Source organism: Eubalaena glacialis, chromosome 19 (assembly GCF_028564815.1).
Source record: "Eubalaena glacialis isolate mEubGla1 chromosome 19, mEubGla1.1.hap2.+ XY, whole genome shotgun sequence".
In the NCBI taxonomy this organism is placed as follows: domain Eukaryota; kingdom Metazoa; phylum Chordata; class Mammalia; order Artiodactyla; family Balaenidae; genus Eubalaena; species Eubalaena glacialis.
Genome location: NC_083734.1, coordinates 12398897 through 12421383, shown reverse-complemented (window position 1 = coordinate 12421383; position 22487 = coordinate 12398897). Strand labels below are relative to the sequence as shown.

The 22487-nt window shown below is 52.0% G+C and overlaps 1 protein-coding gene across 1 annotated transcript in view; it reads left to right on the top strand.

Moving 5' to 3' along the window:
• SPNS3 (SPNS lysolipid transporter 3, sphingosine-1-phosphate (putative)) overlaps positions 1-22487 on the top strand; it is a 44510-nt gene that overhangs the window by 19766 nt on the left and 2257 nt on the right. The window contains exon 9 of the mRNA XM_061175552.1: positions 17008-17073. Within this exon, the coding sequence (XP_061031535.1) occupies positions 17008-17073 (66 nt within the window). The remainder of the gene's footprint in view (positions 1-17007; positions 17074-22487) is intronic.

Below are 22487 nucleotides of genomic sequence, written 5' to 3'. Positions count from 1 at the left end.
TTTTGCTGACTGTCAGTGCCCTCCTTGTGGTAGATGCCCAGATGTTGGCTGACTCCTCTCTTGGGGGCACTTTTGTGGGTTCTGGGGGCCTCGGGCCCCAGCATTTGCATTGTCCAGTTCCCTGGTGCAGGAGACATTGTCACCTGTGTCCTGTCGCAGCTTCCCTCCGCTCCTTTCCAGGGTTGCCCTTCCAGCTCTTCTCCTGGGCCCTGTCGCCCCAGGCGGGCACCCCGTGGGGCTCGCCTCTTGTGACCCTCAAGCCTGTCTCCTCTCCATGGTTTCTGTTCGACCCCTGGATGAGCTCAGAATGCAGCTGTCCCTACTGCTGCCCTTGTACATCCTCCTGTTCCCAGGTGACATGTGTTGGGGTGTTCTGAGGACGCTCTTTGTAGATGCACCCCAGGTGGCCCTGGTGTAGGAAAGTCTGCATTTTTTTTGGCATCCAGCCGGGGAGAAAGGCCAGTGTCCTTCCTGACAGGCACTGCCCTCTCTGTGGGTGGGCCATCTGAAGCCCCTCACTCAGCTTTCTCACTCTTCAAATAAATCCTCCCCAGCCTGGGTCTCCAGCCTTCTTCTGTATAAGCTGGGGGGCCACGTGGGACGGTTCCCTTTCTCTCTCTGAGTCCTGAGGTGTGTCTTGTGCCTCTTTTAAGGTGTGGGTGCTTCTCACCAGTGTCCTCAGCCTTGGTTGGGTTTCCGCTGAAATTCCTGGGGAATAGGCAAGTCCTGTTAACATTCCCTTCTGCACCTGCTCTTATTTAGTCCTTACAGTGCCCTCATCGGAAAGGGTTTTTCTCATCCCCACTTGACAGATGGGAAGACTGAGGCCCAGAGACAGCAACACAAAGAGTAGGACAGATAAACCTCTAACGCAGCTTCGCAGACTCCAAAGTCTCTGTCCTTCATGCCGCACTGACCCTTGTCACCCCCATGGGAGAGAAACAGAGGCTGGCGTACACCAGGCACTAATAAATACCTTAATGCTTATTGGCTGAGGGAGTGACTGGGACCATCATCTCCAGCTGGTGGGGACTGAATGGGCCTGACCTTGCAGGGAGGCTGAAGCCTGGGCAGATGGAGGCCCCACTTAAGGTCTGTCTCTGCATTGGCTGGGCCCGCGGACCACCTGCCAGTTCCGCTTCTGCCACTGTCTTGCTTGGCTCTGGGAAGCAGCTCCTTGGCTGTATTTTGGGGACACAGCTGTCCCCCGCCCCATAGCCTGGCGCATCTCCAGAGCTGGATGGCTCATCTAGAAATGACATTGCATCTTGGCTGACAAAGCCAGCTGGAGAATCTCTTCTCTAGGCCGGCCCTGGGACGCGAGGGACTGCAGGGCAGGAAGGCTGGCAGGGCTGGGATGTGTCCATCGTCCAGTGCTGGGAAGCTGCTCCTCCCTGTGGCTCGTGTTTGGGCCTGGCAGGACCCCCAGCGACCAGAACTCCAGCCTTCCAGAAGTGGTGCGGTTCCTTCTGGACCCCCTGACCAGACCCCCCTCCTCCATGGCTCTGTCTGTGCTTCTGAGGTTCTGAGATTCAGGCTCCAGCTCCCCCCATCCCCCCACCCCCCGCACCCCTGCCCACTAACACCAGTCATAAACCTTTAACGCCTCCACACCGCCCCTCTTCTCTTGGTCCGCTCTATCCTGTCATGGCTCACGCCTTGCCGTCTTTCTCTAGGACTGTCCCAAGAGCCACCGTCCTGGTCTCCATGTCTTCCTGCTTCCCCACCACGATCTGTTCTCCCCACACTGCCAGAGGGACACCACAGAAACTTCCCTGCTCGAAAGCCTTGCATGGCTCCTTGGTGCCTCTGGAACTAAGTCTAACCCCTCATCCTGGCATTCAAGGCTCCTCATGAACGGCCCTGACATCCTTGGTAGCCTTATTCGATGTGGTTCTGCCATGCAGGTCCCCTCCTGATTCCCAGGATATGCCCTGTGCTCTCCACATCCGGGCTCTCCCTCTGTTCCCTCTACTCCCTTCCCTTCTCCATATGCCCGAATCATTCTGGGCCTTCAAGGGAGGCTAGAGCACCATCTCTCCATGGAGCCTTCCCTGATTGCTAGATCCAACCCTCTCTCCCCATCCTCGCCACTCCTCAGCACTGTCTTCCTTGGATCCTGGTTACTTATGCTCTGACCACCCCCTCCCAGCTGGGCCCAGGTTGGTTCCTATCTTTCTCAGCACTCCAGCCCGAAGCACAGTGTCAGGCACTTGGAGTGGGGTGGGGGTGATCAACTGCTTGCTGTGTGAATGATTGAGTGACCAGCTATTTTCATTCATTCATTTATTCAACAAGTATTTCTTGAGTGCCTATAAAGGTGGCATGATAGTTTAAATGCCACAGATATGGCAGTAGATAAAACAGACTAAATTATCTCTGTTTTTAGGGAGCTCCCATTCTAGTTGGGGGAGATAGACAACAGGCAAGATATATAAGTAAAATTCACAGTATTGTGAGTTATGGGATATTTAGGGGAACAGTGTTCCAAGCAGAGGGAACAGCAGCTGTAAACGCCCTGAGGCAGGAGCGTATCTGCTGGGTTTAGGGAACAGCAAGAAGGGCACTGTGGTTAGTGTGGAATGAAAGGAGAAAGGGAAATGAGGACAGAGAGGTGGTAGGACAAGATGATGTAGGGCCATGTGGGCATTGGGTGGAGCTGGCTAAGAGCTGAGTTGAGGTTTTGTGCTGAGGCGTGGGTGGTCTGGCTTATGTTTTTTGCATCTATTGAGATGGTCATGTAGTTTGTCCTTTATTTGATTAATATGGTATATTACATTGATTGATATTTGTATGTTTAACCAACCTTGCATTCCTGGGATAAACCCTCCCTTGGTCATGGTGTAAAATTATATTTATATGTTGCTGAATTTGGTTTGTTAGTATTTTGTTGAGGATCTTTGCATCTATATTCATAAGAAATATTGGTCTGTAGTTTTCTTGTGATGTCTTTGTTTGGTCTCATAGAATGACTTGACGAGTGTTTCTTCCTCTTGTATTTTTTGGAAGAGTTTGTGAAGGATTTGTGTTAATTCATCTTTAGCCATTTGCTAGCATTCCCCATTGAAGCCATCTGGTTCTGAGCTTTTGTTTGTGGGAAGTTTTCTGCTTACTGACTCAATATTTACTTATTATTGGTCAATTAAGGCTTTTTATTTCTTTTTAAGCCAGTCTTGGTGGTTTGCATCTTTCTAGGAATTTCATTCACAGTATTCCCTTATAATCTTTTTAATTTCTGTAAGGTCGGTAATAATGTTCATTCTTGATTTTAGTAATTTGAGTCTTCTCTCTTTTTTTTGCTTGGTCAGTGTAACTAAAAGTTGGTCAGTTTTGCAGCCAACTTTGGTTGTATTGATTTTCTCTATTGTTTTTCTATTACTGACTTATGTTTAACGGAATCACTCTGACTTCTCTGTTGAAAATAGACTTCCCATGAGGGTGTGGGGTGCAGGAGCAGAAACAGCAGAGGTGGTAAGAAATGGTTGGATTATAGATATATTTTGAAGGTAGATCTATCAGAAGTTCCTGATGGATTCAATGTGGGGTGTGAGAGAGGGAAGAGTCAAAGGTGAGTTCTAGGATATTAGCCTCTGTAGCTGGAAGGAGGGAGAGGCCATTAACTGAGATAGGAAAGTAGGCAGGAACAGCGGCACTTGGGGAAAGATGAGCAGCTTGGTTTTGTACATTCTGAGTTCATGGTGGGAGGTTGACGTCCAAGTACAGGTGTTAGTAGAGTTGGATGCAGGAGTCTGGAGTCCATGGGACATGACATCATCCCTAAAACTTCAGTGGGTGGGAACTGGCTGCAGTCTACCATGAAGGATTGTCATTAGGTGTGGGAGACCTATGGGGGTCAATACCAGAAAGGGTGTCCAAAGGGGGCTGAGGAATTGGCTTCTGTTCAAATTAGCTTCAAAACAGGAAGAATCACTTGAGTTTCTTCCATCCACCCATCCATCCATCCATCCATCCATCCATCCATCCCTCCCTCCTTCCATCCGTCCATCCATCCGTTCACCTTCTCAGATTGTAGGAACCAAAGTTCTTCCTGTACTTTCTCTGCCAGTCCTGGGGAGATTGATAGGCTCCAGGGGAAATTGATAGGGCTTCCTGGGAAGACCCACAGGAATGTGGGTATGGGTACTGCTAGTGTGTGCATGCATCTAAGCGTGAATATATGCAGGTCTGTGAATATGAGTGCAGATATGTGTGCTTTTGTGTGAATACACCTCTGTGTCTGTACAGCCATGCTCTCTGTATGCTGCATATACATGTAATTCATTCTATATATGCATAGTATGTATGAGTGTGTCCATGTATGCTGTTTTGCATACATGTCTGCATGAGTGTGCACATGCACCAGTATCAGGGCAAGCAGATAATTGTGTGGGATGTGTGTGTACATGTGTGTCTGCAGCTGCATATAGCTTTCATCCAACTGCTACTGGGCTGTAGCTGCATTGCGTGGGAAGGAAGGGTTTTTGGAGGCATCGTGGGCATGCCCGTCCCCAAATTTCCTGAAGTAGGGCCAAGTCGCGCTGTATGTTTCATGGCAATAAGGTTTCCTGAGCGTATAAAATCTGGTCTGGGGCCTTCCGTGGGGGAGCCCGTTCCCTGGTGCCCACCTGCAGGAGCAGAGGGTTCCATCTCTTCCCTCCTTCCACTCCCCTTGGCAGGGGAACTTGACTTCTTGGCTGTTAATTGGGATCCAGACACACACAGCAGGTCTTGGCTCACATCGTCTTCCTTGGCCTTCTTCCCAGGGCCGCTGCCCTTCAGAGGAGAAAGGGTTTGTACTCAGAGGAGGGACTGAGCCCAAGGTAGGAGCTCCATCATCACTTGTCTGGTAGCAGGAGGATATGGCTGAACATTGGCAATCCCCCGTTGGGTGGGCTTTGTGGTCCAGAGGGAGTAGTTGGAGTTGGGGGATGACAATGAGCATGCACTGAGGCATCTGAAAGACCTGGACCTTGTTCCTGCTTCTTCACCTACTAGCTGTGTGAGCTAGGGCAAGATCTTGACCTTGCTGAGAGTCAGTTTTCTCAGCTGTAAAATGGGAGTGCTCATACTTTCCCCTTGGTTTCATTGAGGAGCTAAATGAACTTTTGGACCTGTTCTAGTTAGTATAGATATATAATGAAACTTAGTGGTTTGAAATAAGAAAAACACTTATTTTTCTCACAAATTTGCAGTTTGGGCAAGGTGGGGGGGTGGGGCTGACATATCTCTTTTCCACTTGGGGTTAACTGCGCAGAATCGGGGTGGGGGAACTGGATCGTCAAAGGCTGAGGGCCGCCTGATGGTTGATGCTGGCTGTTGGCTGAGACCTTAGCTGGAGCTACTGGCTAGAGCAGCTGCCTGTGACCTCCCCATGTGGCCTGAGCTTCCTTACAACATGGTGGCTGGCTTCCAAGGACTAGAGTCTTGAGAGAGCCAGGTGAAGCTGTGTTGCCTTTGATGACCTGCCCTTGAAAGTTACACAGCGTCACTTTCACTGCATTCTGTTCTTCACTTGAGCCACAACTTCTTGCTCAGATTCGAGGGGAGAGAGAACGGATTCACTCTTTTTGGTGGAGACTAGCAGTGATCTGAAAGAGCATGTGGAAATATTACAGTGACTGTTTTGGGAAAATACAGTCTGCTACATGCCCCAAGGGTTCCTCCTTCACTGAGCCCTGGGTCAGTGACATCTAACATTACGGGGAGGAGTGTCTGGGCATGTGGCCGTGAAGCCCCACAGGTGTAACCCCACCCCCGCCCAAGGTGTCTCTGGTTCTGTGCTGCTCTTCCTGTTTCACAGGTGAGAAACCTGGGAGTGGGGGTCTTCACCCTCAAACCCTGCCGGGCTTCACGGGCCGAGGGAGCAGAGGTCTCAAGGAGCAGAACCGAGGCCATGGTGAGGTGGCTGTGAGGCAGGTCCCAGCCAGGATGAGCAGAAATGTTCACTCACTTATCAAATATTTCCCAAGCACCTCCTGTTTGCCAGGCACTGTTCTAGGCTTTGAGGATGATGCAGCATTGAACAAAACAGGCAAGAATATGTATGCAGTAAAATAAATGGTATGTTAGATGGGAATGAGCTCTGTGGAAAAGAACAGAGCAGGGAAAGTGGACAAGAAGAGGGACTGGGCTGTGCAAGATGGTCAGGGAGGCCTCACGGAGACGGTGATGCTTCAGCAGCAACCTGAAGCAAGTGAGAGAAGGAGCCATGTGGATACAGGGGTGGAGTGGGGGAGAGCCCTCCATGCAGAGGGAAGAACAAGTGCAAAGGTCCTGAGGGGGAAATCATGCTGGTGTCTTCTAGGAAACATGGTTGGAATGGGGTGAGCCGGGGTAGAGCAGAGGAGATGAGGTCAGAGGGAATGGTGGGGGGTGGGGGTGGGTGGGTGGGTGGGGCACTGATTGTCTGGATCCCTGCACATAGAATGAACTTGGCTTCCAATTTAAGTGAAATGGGAAACCACTAGAGAATTTCTAGCACAGAAAGTGATGCTCTGACTGATGGTTTGTATCAGTCACCTATTGCTGAGTAACAAATCACCCTAAAATGTAGTGACTTAAGACAACGATTTATTCTTTCTTATGATTCTGTGAGTTGGCTGGATGGTTTCTTGCCTGGTTTCACCTGTGCTCACTCCTATGTCTGCCTTCACCTGGAGGACTGGGTGGGGTGGGACATCCAAGCTTGCCTCACTCGTGTCTGGCTGTCGGCTGGGGCTCTTCCATTCTCCTCCATGTGGCCTCTTGTCTTCCACTGGGTGAAACCGGTTACTTACATGGTGGTCTCAGGGCCGCATTCCAAGAAAGCAAAGTGGAAGCTGCAAAGTCTCTTAAGACCTAGGCCAGGAACAGCACAGCATCACTTCTGCCTTATTTGATTGGTTGAAGCAAGGTGTGAAACTGACCCGGTTTCACTGTGGGAAGGGACTGTACAAGGGTGTGAATACCAAGAAGCATGATTAATTGGGGGCTGTTTTGTAACTACCTACCACGTAGTTTACCAAGGTCTCTCTGGCTGCTGTGTTGATAATAGAATGAAAAAGAACAAAGACAAGAGACAGGGAAACCCATTAGGAGGCTTTCCAATATTATAGGCAAGAGATGCCTGTGGTTTGGATTGGGCTACTTATGGAGGAAGTGTGAAGAAGTGGTCAGATTCTGGGTATGTTTTTGAAGTAGAATCAACAGGATTTCCTGACGGGTTGGGTGTGGAGTGTGAGAGAAATGGATGAGTCAAGGGCAACTCCAGGGTTTTGGGCCTGAGCAATTGGAAACACGGAGTTGCCATTTACTGAGACAGAGAAGGCTAGAGGGAAGTACGGAGTTGTTGTTGGTTTTTTTTTTTGGAAAGGGTGGGATTAGGAGTTCAATTTTAGACATGTTGAATTTGAGATGCCTTTTAGGACATTCAACTGCAGATGTTAAGAGGCAGTTGGAAATACATGAGTCTGGAGTTCAGGAGAGAGGTCTAGGCTGGTTATGTAAAGCCGTGAGACTGAATGAGATCAGCAAAGGCCTGAGCTTGGATAGAAAAGAGAAGAGGACCAAGGATCACACTCTGGGGGACTCGACACGTCAAGGATATGGAAGCATCATGCTATCACAGTGAAATCAAGCGATGAGACCAACAATTCAATCCACCACACTCTATCAATGACCTTTCTATTTTTATTTGGGGGAAATTAAAAAAAAAAAACAAAAGCAAAACCAGAAAAGCACAAAGAAGAAGATAACAATTTTCCATTTTCTCATCCCCTAGAATCAGCTACTCTTAACATCTTGGCCTGTTTGCTTCTACTTTTGTGATGTGACCATCCTTCTATATGTGTCTCTGTATATAAACCCAGATTTATGTTTTTAGAAATACTTTTGTTAAACTGGGGTTATATGGTAATTTTAAAAACAGATTTATTGAGATGAAATTCATGTACCATACAAAGTACAAAATTTAATGGTTTTTAGTATATTCACAGAGGTTTGCAATCAACACCACATCAATTTTAGAACATTTTCATCACCTCAGAAAGAAACTTTATGAGACAATAGAATAAATGCATTTCTTGGGCTTCCTATAAAAAAAAAGAAACTTCATATTCATTATAAATCATTCACCATTTTCCCCTAACCATCCTCTATTCCAGCTCTAGGTAAATGCTAATCTGCTTTCTGCCTTTATAGATTTGCCTATTCTGGATATTTCATGTAAATAGAATCATATAGTGCTTAATTCATTTATATGAATTTACCTGAAGAAATTGAAGTGAAATCAAAGGACTTGGCTAACTTCAAATTAATTTTAAAACTTTGGACTTATTGATGAATCCTGATCAGCTTTCTTATACCTCCCCCTTCTTCTCTCCCCAGTCTCCTGGTTTTTGTTAGTTATATTATTATTTTTACTTTTTCTAGATTTATAACACTCACAGTCTGTTCTCTCAATCCCAGATTTAAATAGATTCAATACTCATTCTCCATCTGTTGCATAGATGCTCCATTCCTGAGTTCTTCATTTTGGTTCAACTCCTAACTGAGTAGATTTTGTGGTTAAATAGTTTTTAATCCATTCTCTCCCCCTTTCCAAACCAAAAAGGGCTAGAGAGGTGGTTTTCCTTTGGTTCATTTATGTTTAAGATTGTCTTCTCCTCTTTCCCTCTTTTCTTGAACAACAATTCACTGGGTATGGTCTTCTGGGCTCACATTTTCTTCCTTTCATTACTTTGCAAACATTTGTTCCATTGTCTTTTCGTACCAAATATTGCTGTGAAGAATGAAGTTTAAAAAAATCTTTCATATTGATTCACTTTTTCATCTGGATACCTGAAGATTACATTATTTATTCTTGAAATTCAGTGGCTTAGGTAGTGTATTAGTTATCTCTTGCTGTGTAACAAATCATCCCCAAATGTAGTCATTTAAGACAGCACACATTTATTATCTCACAGTTTCTGTGGGTCAGGAATCCAGGCATAGCTTAGTTGGGTCCTCTGCTTCATGGTCTCTTGTAGGCTTCAATCAAGGCGTTGGCCCAGGGTCTGTGGTCTCATGTGAAGTCTCAACTAGGGAGGGATCTGCTTCCAAGCTCACTCAGTGGTTGTGGGCCGCATTCAGATCCTTCTGCGATGTTGGATTGAGGGCCTCAGCTCCTCATTGGCTATTGGCTGGAGTCTGCTCTCAGTTCCTTTGCTATGTTGGCTTCTTTCTTATGGCAGCTCCCTTCCTGAATATGTGTAGGCTGAGAAGGCAATAGAGGAGTCTATCAAGGGGAGTCACGGTCTTTTGTAACCTAATCACGGAAGTGGTATCCCATGACTTTTGCTGTATTCTGCTCATTAGAAGCACATCCCTAGGTCCAGCCCACACCCAGGGTGACATACAAGAGGCAGGGGTCTCTGGAGCCATGTTAGAAGCTGCTTGCAACAGCTAGGATATATCTCAATGCTAAATATTCTATATCATATAAAAGTTTGTTCATAACAGTGTTCTTATCTGCTGAATCAGTACTGAGTATCCTCCTTCCCCCTCTCATCTCTTTGAATATTTCTTATGTTTGTTTATTTGTTGGGTTTTTTTTTTTTTTTTACCTGTGTTGGATCATCTTCTGGGCTGGGACTAGGGTGAGGCCAGCAAGGCATAAGGGCACACAATTTAAGGAGGCACTCACTCTCAGGGGCTAACCCTACACTTGTGCAACCTAGAGACTGAGTACCTTCTTAAATTTGGTACCCTATATGTCTCACTTGCTGTGCTCTAGTCCCAGCCCTGATCTACTTTACCTGTCTTTCATATCATTTACTTCTCTCTAAATGTTTTTTTCTTTTTCTTTTTTAAAGTTTTTTTTTTAAATGTGGACCATTTTTTAAAGTCTTTATTGAACTTATTACAATATTGCTTCTGTTTTATGTTTTTGGTTTTTTTTTTTTTTTTTTTTTGGCCACGAGGCATGTGGGATCTTAGCTCCCTGACCAGGGATTGAACCCGCACCCCCTGCATTGGAAGGCGAAGTCTTCTTATTTATTTATTTATTTATTTATTTATTTATTTATGGCTGTGTTGGGTCTTCGTTTCTGTGCGAGGGCTTTCTCTAGTTGTGGCAAGTGGAGGCCACTCTTCATCGCGGTGCGCGGGCCTCTCACTATTGCGGCCTCTCTTGTTGCGGAGCACAGGCACCAGACGCGCAGGCTCAGTAATTGTGGCTCACGGGCCTAGTCGCTTCGCGGCATGTGGGATCTTCCCAGATTAGGGCTCGAACCCGTGTCCCCTGCGTTAGCAGGCAGACTCTCAACCACTGCACCACCAGGGAAGCCCAGAAAGGCGAAGTCTTAACCACTGGACCACCAGGGAAGTCCCAATGTTTTCTTCTTTGTGTTTTTTAAAAATTAGTCAATCTGTGAGATTATCTCAAGCCTTTCTCTATATTGGTGATTGTACTTTGTTTGATGTCTATTCTGTTTCTGACTGTTTTTAATTTATTAGTTCTGTAATAATGTTGTTTATTGCTTTGCTCCTCCATTTATTCCCTTAAGTCTGCAATATCCTTTTATATCTCATCCTATTGGGGGTTCATTTCATTTTTGAGCTCTTTCTTTATTGAATTACTGTTCAATATAGTTTGAAACAATTATAAGGAATTTCCTTCTGCTCCTTCTCCTATCATCTGTCTTCTAGGTTGGGTTCTTTTTTCTTCCTTCCTCCTTTTCTCTCTTCTTCCTTCTCCACCTTTCCCCCTTTCCATTTCCTCTGTTTCTCCCTCCCTCCCTCCCTCCGTCCCTCCCTCCCCCCTCCCTCCCTCTTCCTCTCTCCCCCCCTCTCTTTCTTCCTTCCTTTCTTTCTTTCTTTCTTTCTTTCTTTCTTTCTTTCTTTCTTTCTTTCTTTCTTTCTTTCTTTCTTTCTTTCTTTCTTTCTTTCTTTCTTTCTTTCTTCCTTCCTTCCTTCCTTCCTTCTCCTCCCTCCCTCCCTCCCTCCCTCCCTCCCTTCCTCCCTCCCTCCCTTCCTCCCTTCCTTCCTCCCTCCCTTCCTCCCTTCCTTCCTTCTTTCTTTCTTTCTTCTCTCTCTTCCCTCCCTCCCTCTCTTCCTACCTCATTCCCTCTCTCACTCTCTCTCTCTGTTTTGTTTTTTTTTGTATGTGTGCATAGTTCATGTACTGAGTGCTTTCTCCAGCCTGGGTGTGGGCAGCTCTGCTCTGATACTGAATTTGCTTTGATATAGTGTGGGTGACTCTTTATTTTCTTCTACTCTCTTCCTGCCTTCTCTGTGACTATTCTCTTCCCCAAAGGGGCTGCAGTTTGAGAGTTGAGTGTTAGGTTTTCTGTCGCCTGAGGGAATTGCAGGGCTCAGGTAAGGCAGGAGGGGCTTTGTTAGAACACCTGGGCTCTGCTCTCTCTTCTGGGATTTAGGTAAATGCTCTATCACAGGGTTCATTCTACTTAATTACTGGGCCTTAGGCCCAGTAAAAAACAGTAAAAAATTACTGTTTTTAGGCCTTAGGTGGAGTCAGTAACTGGAGTCATTTATTCACTTTCTCCACTTTTGCCCATTTCTCCCCAGCAGCTTTTCCCACTGGTTCTCAGTTAAGAGTGGAAACAAAGGACCCCTGCTCAGTTTATTTCCCTCTAGATGTTGGGGTTTTAGAGGATAGCTCTGGGGAGAGAGGAGCTGAGAAGGGTTATATTCTCTACTTTACTCCAGAATTATCTGTTTTTTTTTTGCCTTGGCTGCCAATATTTAATACTTACCTCATTAGGCATTTTTTTTCCTTTGGTGAAAAACGTTTCCCCCTACCCCCGACACTATTTTTTACTTTTGGGGGAAGGGAAGTCTATGGTGCAATTGCAACCCTCCGTTTTTACACAGGAGTTGCCCCAGATGATCTTTAAGGCTCCTTCCAGCCCAAACTAGATCGTAGCTCTGAGTTCCCTACTGGCCCAAGGAGCAATGTGGCCACCATGACACAGAGCAGAGCCAACTTGGCAGTCACTGAGGCCTTTACATCCGGGAGAGGATGCTGCCCTTCTCAGCCTTGGCGATTCCTGAGCAAGGACCAAAGATGGAGGCCCAGTATTTGCCGAGCCTGGTGCCCACAAGGGAGCCTTGCGTGATGGTTGGCAGGGAGCAGTCAGGATGTGTGTCCATTGTAGCTGTGGTCCAGGTCAGCTAAGGATTCCAGGGTTGGCTATGGGATCTGCTCTCACCCCTGGGTGGCCCAGACAGCTGGGCCGTGCAGGTGCCCCAGCTTGGGGGAATCTCTCCTACCACTTGGCCCTTTTTGGACAAGCCTATTTATTTATTTATTTAGGCTGCACCAGGTCTTAGTTGCCACATGCGGGATCTTTAGTTGTGGCACGCGAACTCTTAGTTGCGGCATGTGGGATCTAGTTCCTTGACCAGGGATCGAACCCAGGCCCCCTGCTTTGGGAGCAAGGAGTCTTAGCCACTGGACCACCAGGGAAGTCCCAGCCCTTTTGCTCTTGCGTCTTGGGCTGGAGTAACTGGGCCTTGCTAGAGGCTGCCTCCGAGGGGCTGAGAGAGGCCCACCTACCCTTCCTCTGAGGACCCCACTTCCCTGCCGGGATCTAGCAGGTGTCTCTTCTTGGATGGGCAGCAGAGCCTACAGTATCAGCTGGGTTCTCCAGGAGGACTGGGGCTCATTCCCCATCTGCCTGCCTACCAGGCTGCTGGGCCGTTGCTGGCCCATGGGAGCTGGGCGGTACCCTTGTGCCCTAAAGACAGTCCCTGCAATTACAGGTTGGCAGGCCCAGGGGAGAAGCATGCCAGCCGGCCCGGCAGCTTGCTGGTGGCCAGTCTGTGCCGGGAACCTGCATCCTGACTGGCTCAACCACACTGGGTGAAGAGTTGACCTGTGCAAGGGGAGGATCGGCCTTACCTCTGCCTGAGTCTCCACAAGCCCATGGGAGACATTTGCTTTCTCCCTACCTGGGGGCACCTAGAATCCATTCTTTGCAGTTCAGGGATCAGTTACTGCCCAGTTGGAAGACTGAGATGGACCAAAGTGAAGACACTGTCCCTTCCACTCCACAGGGGCTGAGGCTTCTCTGGGGCAGGTGCTCCAGCTTCCCTCCTGCTCCCTGCCCATGCCCACCTGTGCGTGCAGGTGTACGTGAGGAGGGGTGTCTATGTGTGTGAAGGTATGAGTGTGTGCATGTCCGAGTGCAAGCATGCACATGAGTGCAAAGGCAAGAGCATGTTTGCGTACATGTGTACGTGTGTGTGTGCCCGTGTGATTGTGCACAACTTGCTGTCCACATTATAAGACCACAAGCATGCGCATGTACACACTAGGCTGTTTTCTAGCAAGTTCTGTATCAGGGTCGTCAGCCGCCATCTGTTTGGTTGGTACTCTCGCCACACGTATTTTAATACTTAGAATGTCATCCCTGTTACCTGCTTATGTATGTGTCTTTGTGGTGTGTGAGTTTTCCGTGTGTGTCCCAGGTTATGGGTCTAGGTATGTGTGCATGGGTCTTGGAGCTCTTGTGTGTGTGTGAGGTCTTGAGGATGCACGTGTCTGTGCATGCTTGTGTGGTTGTTTTTTATGGGAGTGCATGTGCATGTGTCAGTGTGTGTGTGTGTGTGTGTGTGTGTGTGTGTGTACGCCTCTCTGGCCGGGGGTGACTAAAGCCAGAAATATGCATCATCACCGCCCCAACTCGAGGGGGAAATCCTCTTGAGTCTGAAATGGAAAGGCCAGGGGTTGAGGGGCTCCATGCTTCTCAGGCAGCATTCCCAGGCCCTATCACCCAGGGAGACGGAGTCAGGGTGCAGGGAACCATGAACAGGCACTAAGGGGACAAGGGCAGATTCCCCATTTCCCTTTCGGAAGTCCCCTCCGGGGCTGCTGTCGGGAGGGATGGTGGGGCCTGGGAAACTGGTGAGGCGGAGGGACGGGGGAGGCCTGGACCAGGCCAGCAGCAGTGGCCGGGAGGAGGGGGCGGATCTGAGGGACATTTAGGATGCAGAAGGGACAGGAATCGGTGTCTGGAGGGGTGCGAAGGCGAGCAAGGCATGTAGGAGCCCCCTGCCTCCCCCTTTCCGTGTCTGGCCACTTGGGCAGCTTGCTGGCGGCCAGTCTGTGGGTGAGGCCTGTATCCTGGCTACCTCAAGCACCCTGGGCGAGGACAGCAACGTGGGGGGACAGGAGGAGAGAGCAGGTTTGGGGACCTGGTCAGTGCGAGGGGCCTGTGGCTGTGCAGAAGAGGGCGTCCAGGGGGCTGAGGGGCCCGTGTGGGAGGAACTTTGAACAGTCTGCTGGCTACATTCTTCACCGTGACTTAACTTCAGACCAGGGCCCTTCTTGTTTGTTTCATTTTTTAATTGCGGAACGCAAGTCTGCGTTGGTCGTGGAGGCCGCGGGCTTCTCAGACCCGATTTGCACGCAGCCTGTGGGACCCACTGAAGTTATCTCGCAGCTTTAAAAGCAAAGGCTGTTGGTGGTGGAGGGGGCTGCCGGGGCGCTGGGCCACCCCATCGTTGTAGCATTGGGGAAACCAAGGCCCAGAGGGTGGTGACCTCCAAGGGTGGCCCCACATGGCCAGGTCACACCTCTTTGATGGGGTGTCCCTCCAGGGGGTCACACCTCTTTGATGGAGTGAGCCCAGGCAGCCCCTCCTTGAGCCCAGGCAGCCGCCTCAGGAGACTCTGTAATTACGGGATTAGGAGGTGGCCTCTCCCCAGCTGGGCCTTTCGCCCCTCAAAGCCTCCGCGTGGAGGCGGGGATTTGGTGGCTTGGGGTGGGTTTCCAGGTGTGTCTGAGGAAACCTGACATCCTCAGGCAGCTTGTTCAGCCTGAAAGGCCCCATTGTGGCTGCAGCCTCCCTCCGATCGGCCCTATTTTGGGGTCAGGATCCACCCTGCTCCAGCTGGAGGAAGGAAAAGGTGTATTTCAGCATGTCCCGTGGGTGTGGGGCAGCAGCGGGGAGACCGCAGCACCTGCAGAGAGCAGGCTCCATGTGGCTGGGCCCCCCGGAGCTATGGAGGGTAGGACGCCTTTGAGCTGGAAGTGGGAGGAGGGCAGTGGCCTGGCAGTCCTGGTGGAGGTGGGAGTCGAGGGAAGGATGGGTGTGAGCTGCCCTCACGTTGGTCCCAGGAGGCCGGGTTGGCAGACCCTGTGGGGCTGGAATGCGGGTCTGCAGCCTGCCTGGGCCCCGCCTAAGGCTCGCCAGCTGGCCACTTCCTGATTCCCACCCCTGTGGGTGCCCAGCCCCGGGCCCAGAGGGAGGCCCACCCGGCCCTCAAGCGTTCCCCAGTCTGTGGAGGGCCAAGGGCTGGTGAGACTGGGGGAAGACATCCGCTGCTCCCCCTCCCCAGTGGGTCCTGCCGTCTCTCCGCAGCCCTGGGCCACACTCCTGCCCGCCCAGCCTGGTGGGCGCCTTCCAGCCTCCTCGCCTCTGCTTACTAGGGTTCTCTGCCTGGCATGGCCTTGGGGCTCTTCTAGACCCATGCTGATCCTGCCCATCCTTCGGGGCTCTGCTCAATGCCACCTCCACCTGGAAGCCCTCCCCATCCTGGGCTTTCCTCTGACTTCCCTCGTGCCGGCCTCGCCCAGCACTGTGGTCGCTGGGGCCTCTCGGAGTCTCCCCCCAACCTCACCGACAACCTTCTGTCCCTCACCTTGCCGCAGGGGAGAGGGGCTCACCAGAAAGTGGCTTGATGTGTGACCCTGGGCCTGAGTCTTCTCATTTGTGGAGTGGATGTAATGATACGTGTCTTAGGAGGTGGCTGAGAGTTGGATGGGTGACAGAAGTGGACGTGCCTGGCGCGCCGTCAGTGTGCAGGCAGTGGCCCTTTGGTTCCTCTGTCCTGGGTGCTCGTAGGCCTTTGGGATCCAGAGCCTGGGCTGCCCCAGGCACAGCCCCGTGACTCCAGGAATGACTAATTCCACTCCCAGCAATAAGCCCTTAGAAGCTCTGACAAATGAGACTTTTCCCCTCCTTCTTGCTGCTTCATTAAACTCTTCTTGAGAGAGTGGAATGAGGATTGTCCTAATCCTTTGGCACGAGGTAGGGGGTTCAGGGAGCTGGGAGAGACAGGCACACAGCGGCCTCCAGGTAGCGAGGCAGAGGGTGGGCACACAAGGTTATCCCAGCCCCACAGGTGCCCGGTGTGGGGGTGGGTGCTGGATGGGGGCCGGAAGCCTTGTGTTTCAGGATGGCTTTGCCCTGGGCCAGCTGGCAACCTCAGACAAGCCCTGGCCCTGACCCGGGCACAGTTTACCGTCTCAGCCTTGCTCACCTTCCTGTGCTGCTCTCGGGGTCTGGGAAGGGGAAGGCCTGGGAGGGGCTGTTGATAGGAGGCCTGGACTGGGCAGTCTGGCTGGCATGCAGTAGGCACCTCCTTAGTGTACACAGGCCTTAGGGGAACAAAGGGGAGGGTGGGCAAGCCCTGGACCTTTCTCTTCTGTTTCCACCTTTATTTATTTATTTTTAAAAAATATTTTATTTATTATTTCTTTTATTTATTTATTTTGGATGTGCCGGGTCTTAGTTGCGGTACATGGGATCTTTAGTTGCAGCATGTGGACTTGTTAGTCGCAGCATGTGGACTCTTCGTTGCAGCACGCATGCAGGATCTAGTTCCCCGACCAGGGATTGAACCTGGGCCCCCTGCATTGGGAGTGTGGAGTCTTACCCACTGGACCACCAGGGAAGTGCCTGTTTCTCCACCTTTAAACCTGGCCTGGGAGTCCTGGCTGCCTCCCTGGGTGACCTCAGTGGCTAGACCCTGGGGGCCGTCCATCAGGGGGAGTGCTCTTCCCAGGCCTGGGCCACTCTCTGGGTCACGGCTGCCAGTCTGCCCAGATGGGAATGTCTACCTACTCTGGAGGCTGCCGCAACTGGGAAAACAGTTGCAAACCTCACCCACCCCAGTAAGTCTCGATGGGTCCTTCCTCTGGGCAGCCTCAGTCTCCTTCTCCACAGGTGGGAAGAAACAGCGTGGGGAGGGGCTGGTGACTGAGATCCAGGGGGCCTCATCCCGGCCACCCTTTGTTCACAGGTGTTCCTGACCCTCGGGGAGCTGCTCCTGTCCTGCAACTGGGCCGTGGTTGCTGACATCCTGCTGGTAGGTGTGGGAGTCGGAACGGAGGGCTGGTCCTGGGGCCTCTTGAGCAGGGGCAGCTGGAGTCTGTCCTGCCCAGGGCTGGACTTCTGCTGTGGAGTGGCCTAGAGGTCAGGAGGGGCTTCAGAGACCATGGGGTAGGGGACCAAGGTCAGTGAACAGTCACCTTGGACCAGGGGCCTCCCTGACAGTCTCAGACATATCCTTTGACCATCACTCCCATTTTGTAGATGAGCAAATGGAGGCTCAGAGAGGGCAGGTGCCTGAACCAAGGTCACACAGCCTGCAGAGGCACTGAGCCAAGACTGGGGCCCGGGCTTTTTGACTCCAGGCCTCCCTCCCTCTTTCTTGACTGCACTTCTCAGCAAGCAGGCTCCTTGGCCTCCACTCTGGGTGTGCAGACAGGGATGCCGGACTTCAGGGCCACTGAGCCCAGGTGGGCCCAGGCCACCCCAGCTCCCATATCATGGGCTGCAAGGCAAGGGGCCGGCTCAGGCTATAATGAGGCCTGATGCTATCCTGAGCCCATGACTGCTAGGTCCAGAGTCTAGCAGGACCCTCCCTGAGCCTCACACTCTCCGTCCAGCCTCCCTGCCTCCTTCTAGGAGATGTGCAGGGAAATTTTTTGAACACTGAAGGGCTGTGCCCTTGTGGATTACACAGGATCCCAGACCTGGGGACACCCCAAGAGCCCTCCTCCTGCCTCCTGGCAGTCCAGGGCTGGGTGGGCATGAGGGAACCAGAGCAGCTTGCAGTTGGCTGAGAGCTGTCCTGAAGGGGGTCTAGTGCAGGGGCATGAACCTGTATTCAGGAAACAGACCTGGGTTTCAGCCCTGCTTCTGCCACCTCCTAGCTGTGTGTGACCTAGGCAAGTCACTTTGCGTCGCTGAGCCTCAGATTCCCTGTGTGGAAAATGGGAATGAAAATACCTCCTGGATTATTGTGAGGGTGAAATGAGATTATCCATGTAAAGCTTTTGCCCTGTGCCTGGCACAGAGAATGCTGGCTGGGATTCTGATAGCAAGTCAGCGGTTCCTACTTTCTTATCTTCCATCTCCCAAAGAAATCCTGGCGTCCTGGAATCTGAGTTTGAAAGGGCTGTGGGGCAGTGTAGTCATTTAATTAGCCAACAAAACCTGCTTGAATACTGCTGTGGACGGGAGGCTCACTCTCTGTCTAGATGCTCTGGCCCTCTTCTTGGCCCAGGCTCAGCGGATGTAGACAGGGCTGTCCTGTCTTTGACTCCTGGGTGGGTGTATCAGCTGCAGGGCTGGCGGGTCTTCTCTTTTCCTCCCTCCAGGCAGGAGACTTGGGCTCCATCCCAGACTCAGCCATAGACCTGCTGAACGGCCTTGGGCCTCAGTTTCCTTGTCTATAAAAAGGGGTAATCATAACCAGCCTGGCGGGGTAAGCAAGATAGCCTGAAGGAAAGCCCTCGGTATATGGAATCGTGCTGGCAAATGTCCTTTTTTTTTTTTTTTTTGGCCGAGCTGCGCAGTATGTGGCACCTTACTTCCCCGATCAGGGATTGAACCCGTGTCCCCTGCATTGGAAGTGTGGAACCACTAGGGAAGTCCCAGGCAAACGTTGTCTTGAGTGGGGCTGCCCACTTGTCCTCTGAATCCTGCCCCCTGCAGCTTCCTCCACGTCCCCACCCCCAGCCTGCTCCCTGCTCCACATGGCAGCGCTGCAGATATGTGAAGACTGCGCCTGTGTGTCCCCCCCCACCCCGCCGCCCACCGTGTCTGTGTTTGCAGATGATTAACCTGGCAGAGCCAGGCTCTTTGTAGAGCTGTGTGTGGGCTGGGGGCAGGAGAGGAGGGGTGAGGGGGCCAGTCAGCCATAGTCTGAGCCATCTGGGTCTGCTGGGGAGCTGGCTGACACTGCCCAGGGGGCCGGGCTGGACATGATCCAGCCTACTTAGTGCTCCCCATGGTCCTCCCCTGGCTTGGAGGCCTCCAACCCCTAAAGCTTAGTGAGGCCTATCATCCCAGGGAGGCTTCTAGCCCCCCTTCCGCTGCCTCCCCACCTTCCCAAAGCCCCTCAGTGGAGGACAGCCTTGTGACACTTTGGTGGCCGGAGCTGGACCAGCCCCTGCGGTTCTTGGAGCTCAGTCCCCTGACAGAGAGAGGGGGAAGGCTCCAGGGGGGAGTGGTCTCCGGCAGTCGGGGGCTCCCAGCTGTGGGGTGGAGGGCAGACAGACGGCAGCGGGGGGCAGGGTGAGGAAGGGTGGGAGGTGACGTGACCTGGAGCGTAAGAAGCTGTGCAGGGGAGAGAGGAGAGAGAGGGTGGTAGCTGGAGTTGGCAGGTCACAGGTAGCTGGGGTTGCTTTTCCAGAGGTGAGGCAGGAGCAGGCTCCAGGGGGCCGGAAGGGAGATGGGTGGAGAGAGGCCAGCAGTGGGTGGGATGGGGCTGGGGAGGAAGCAGCCTGGAGCAAGGCAGGGGCAGGAAGTGTGGCGACACTGGTGTGGCAGGAAGTGCAGGGAGGTCCCTGCTGCCTGCCCTTGCTCCTGAAGCACAGAAGGTGAGAGGGCAGCAGAGCCCAGGAGCCAGGATTCTGGAACCGTCCACCTGCTTCCACTCCCAGCCCTGCGCCTCTCTGGCTGGCCTTGGTTTGCTCAAGTATGCAGTAGGTAGAAAGGTGGTACCTACCTACCAGTTAACGCCCAGGCTACGCGGGCAGAGTGAGCTGAGCCCGCATCACGCACGTTCCTGAGGGGTTGCTGTGGGCTCCGTGGCCCCATGTCAGTCCTGCCTCAGGGACACGGCTCTCTTTGATCTGCTTATCCACAAGGAGGAGAATCCAGATTCTCTCTGGGGAAGAGATCTCAGGGGCTCTTCAGTGGTTCTCAAACTTCACTGAGTATAAGAATCAGGTTTGGGGGAGCTTGTTACAAATTCAGCTTCCAGGCCCTCTGTCTTCAGAGTCTGATTCAGTTGGGTCTATGTTGGGTCGAGGGATCTGCATTGCTCTCGAATGTCCTGCGTGATCCTGGTAGAGCTTTCCTCAGAGTGCACTGGAGAACACTGGTCCAGTGGAGCCAGCTCCCCAGCTCGTGAAGCCTCTGCGAAATTCTGACTAGTGCAGTCCCTCCCCTTGTTCACCTACTCTCTGACGGGGAGCTCACTCTTTGCACGCTGGGAAGCCCCTACCTCCTGGTGGGTCAGTTAATAAAAAGGACCTTGGCTCGTCACAGCCAAGACCCACTTCAGACCCACCTCCGGCAACCTCCCCCTGCCCGGCGGGGCCTCGGAGCACCTTGCTTCCTGGAAGGCTGGAGAGTGTGTCTCCCCAGATGAGCTCCCTGCTTCCCCAGACCTACTGATGGGGTCTCTGGCTCCCTCCCCACGCTCCTGTCTGTCTGGGCCCCGCTCCAGCTTACCCACCGCCAACCATGGGGAGTAGGGCAGAAGGGGGACTCGCTCCAGGTCTGTCCTCCTGGGTGCTGGAAATCCGCCACCAGGCTCACCTCCCACCTCCTCAGCACATGGCCACGCCCTCCCCCTGCGGGGTCCTCACCCTCCTGTTCTCCCTCTGTCCGGTCTCCATGCTTCCCTGCCCTGCCTGCTGCCCCTAGGTAGCTGTCTGCTCACTTGTCTGTCTCACCCTCCCAGGGGTGTCTGGGTGGGAGGGCTGAGTGGGGAACGTGAGGCAGGCTGCCAGGGAGTCTGTACCTGGTGACTGGTGCAGTAACCAGTGACCGACTTTCTGCACTCCCTGATGCACGCCCTTGACTGGCGCTGGTTATGCCCCTGGGTATAAAGGCAACAGTTCTTCTAAGAAGGGCGAGTCAAAAACAGAGGGGTTTTTGTCTCGGAATAGAGTGAGCCTGGAGTTTGGGGAACCCAAAAGCCTCTAAACTTCTAAAATTACCTGCTGGGCTCTCCAGCTGCTGGTGGCTCCATGGAGACCCTGGGGACCCAGAACAGGCAGGGGGAGACCTACCTCTCCCGCCACTGGCATCAGGGGCTGGTCCAGGTCCCGCAGGCTGGAGTTCCTGGGAGGGGAGGAAGGGAGGGTCCAACCAGCCCCTGCATGGACTTTTCTGGACACTCAGAGTCCATCTTCGAGGAGGCCCTGCCCTTCTGCCCAGAACCACCAGTGAGTAATCACATAATTATGGGGTGAGAAGGAAGCACTTGGGGAAGGTGCAAAGCTGTGGTCAGTTCCTTCTCAGGCTTGTTGGCAGGTCCAGGTGATGGGTGGGAGGCCCGGCCTCTCTCACCACCTGTACAGAGTGGCTCAGCGCCGGTGACTCCGGGACCAGCCGGTCACCCTCAAGAGTGACTCTCGCTGCTCTGCCCTGCCCGCCCGCAAACCCCTCTCTCCAGTCCCCGGGCTCTGGCCTTCACACCTTGGCTCACACCGTCCCCTGTCTGGAGTTCCTTTCCCTGCTCTCGCTGCCAGTTAGCGGTTTTCGGGGCTAGGGGTGAGCTTGTCCTCTTGGTTCTTCTCACTGTTTTCCAAATGTTCTATAAAAAATGCGTAAATATTGCTGGAAAGTTTCCTCCTTGCTTCTAACAGCAGGATGGTCAAAGGTCAGACCCTGGAGAAGGAGGCCTGGGATCAAATCTCAGCCCTGCTATTTCCTGGCTGGGTGACCCTGGGCAAGTTACTCACCCTCTCTGTGGAGGGTTTCCTCATCTGTAACATGTGGATAGTAATCATATCTCCCTCATGGGTTGGTTGAGTGGATATATAAAATATATATATGTATATGAGATATAGAAAATGCATACAGGAAGCATTTAATAAATGTTAATAATTATTATCATTGTTATTATTCTCTGATGGGCCCAGATTATGTACAACTAGGCCTTGGGGCTAAGGCTCTGGGGTGGGAAGTTTCCCTGTGGCTGCCCTGTTGGGACTGTGGGACCGTGTGGCTTCTACTTGAACCTCCTGCCTCCCTCCCCTCCCCTGCTGCAGCCCTGGGTTCTGGCAGGGCCTCTCCTGAGACCAGTCTCCAAGATGGTTCTACTTGACTTATTTAGTTGGCAAACTTTGAGCTAGTCCCCTCTGTGCCTGGTGCCTTGCTGAACCCCAGGGACCCCAAGAGAACTTAGGCAGGAGCTTTGCTGCTGGACAATGTAAGGGTAAGGGGAGGAGGACCATGAACCCTTCCAGCTGAGGGGGATGTGCGTTCAGTTAGGGGTGCACACGAGCTGGGGGAGCTCAGGGCAGGCACCTGAACTCTGGGAAGGCTTCACAGGGGAGGTGACCCAAAGGTCAGTCCTGAAGGACGAATGGGGATGCTCCAGCTGGACCAGAGAGGGGAAGGCTTGCCAAGCAGAAGGCACAGCATGGTCAAATGCCTGGAAGCTTTCTGCCCCTTAGAGTCATAGGGCAGTATTTCAGCCTGATGTCCTCCAGGTATCAGATGAGGAACGATAACGAAAGTAACCCTTTATGTAGG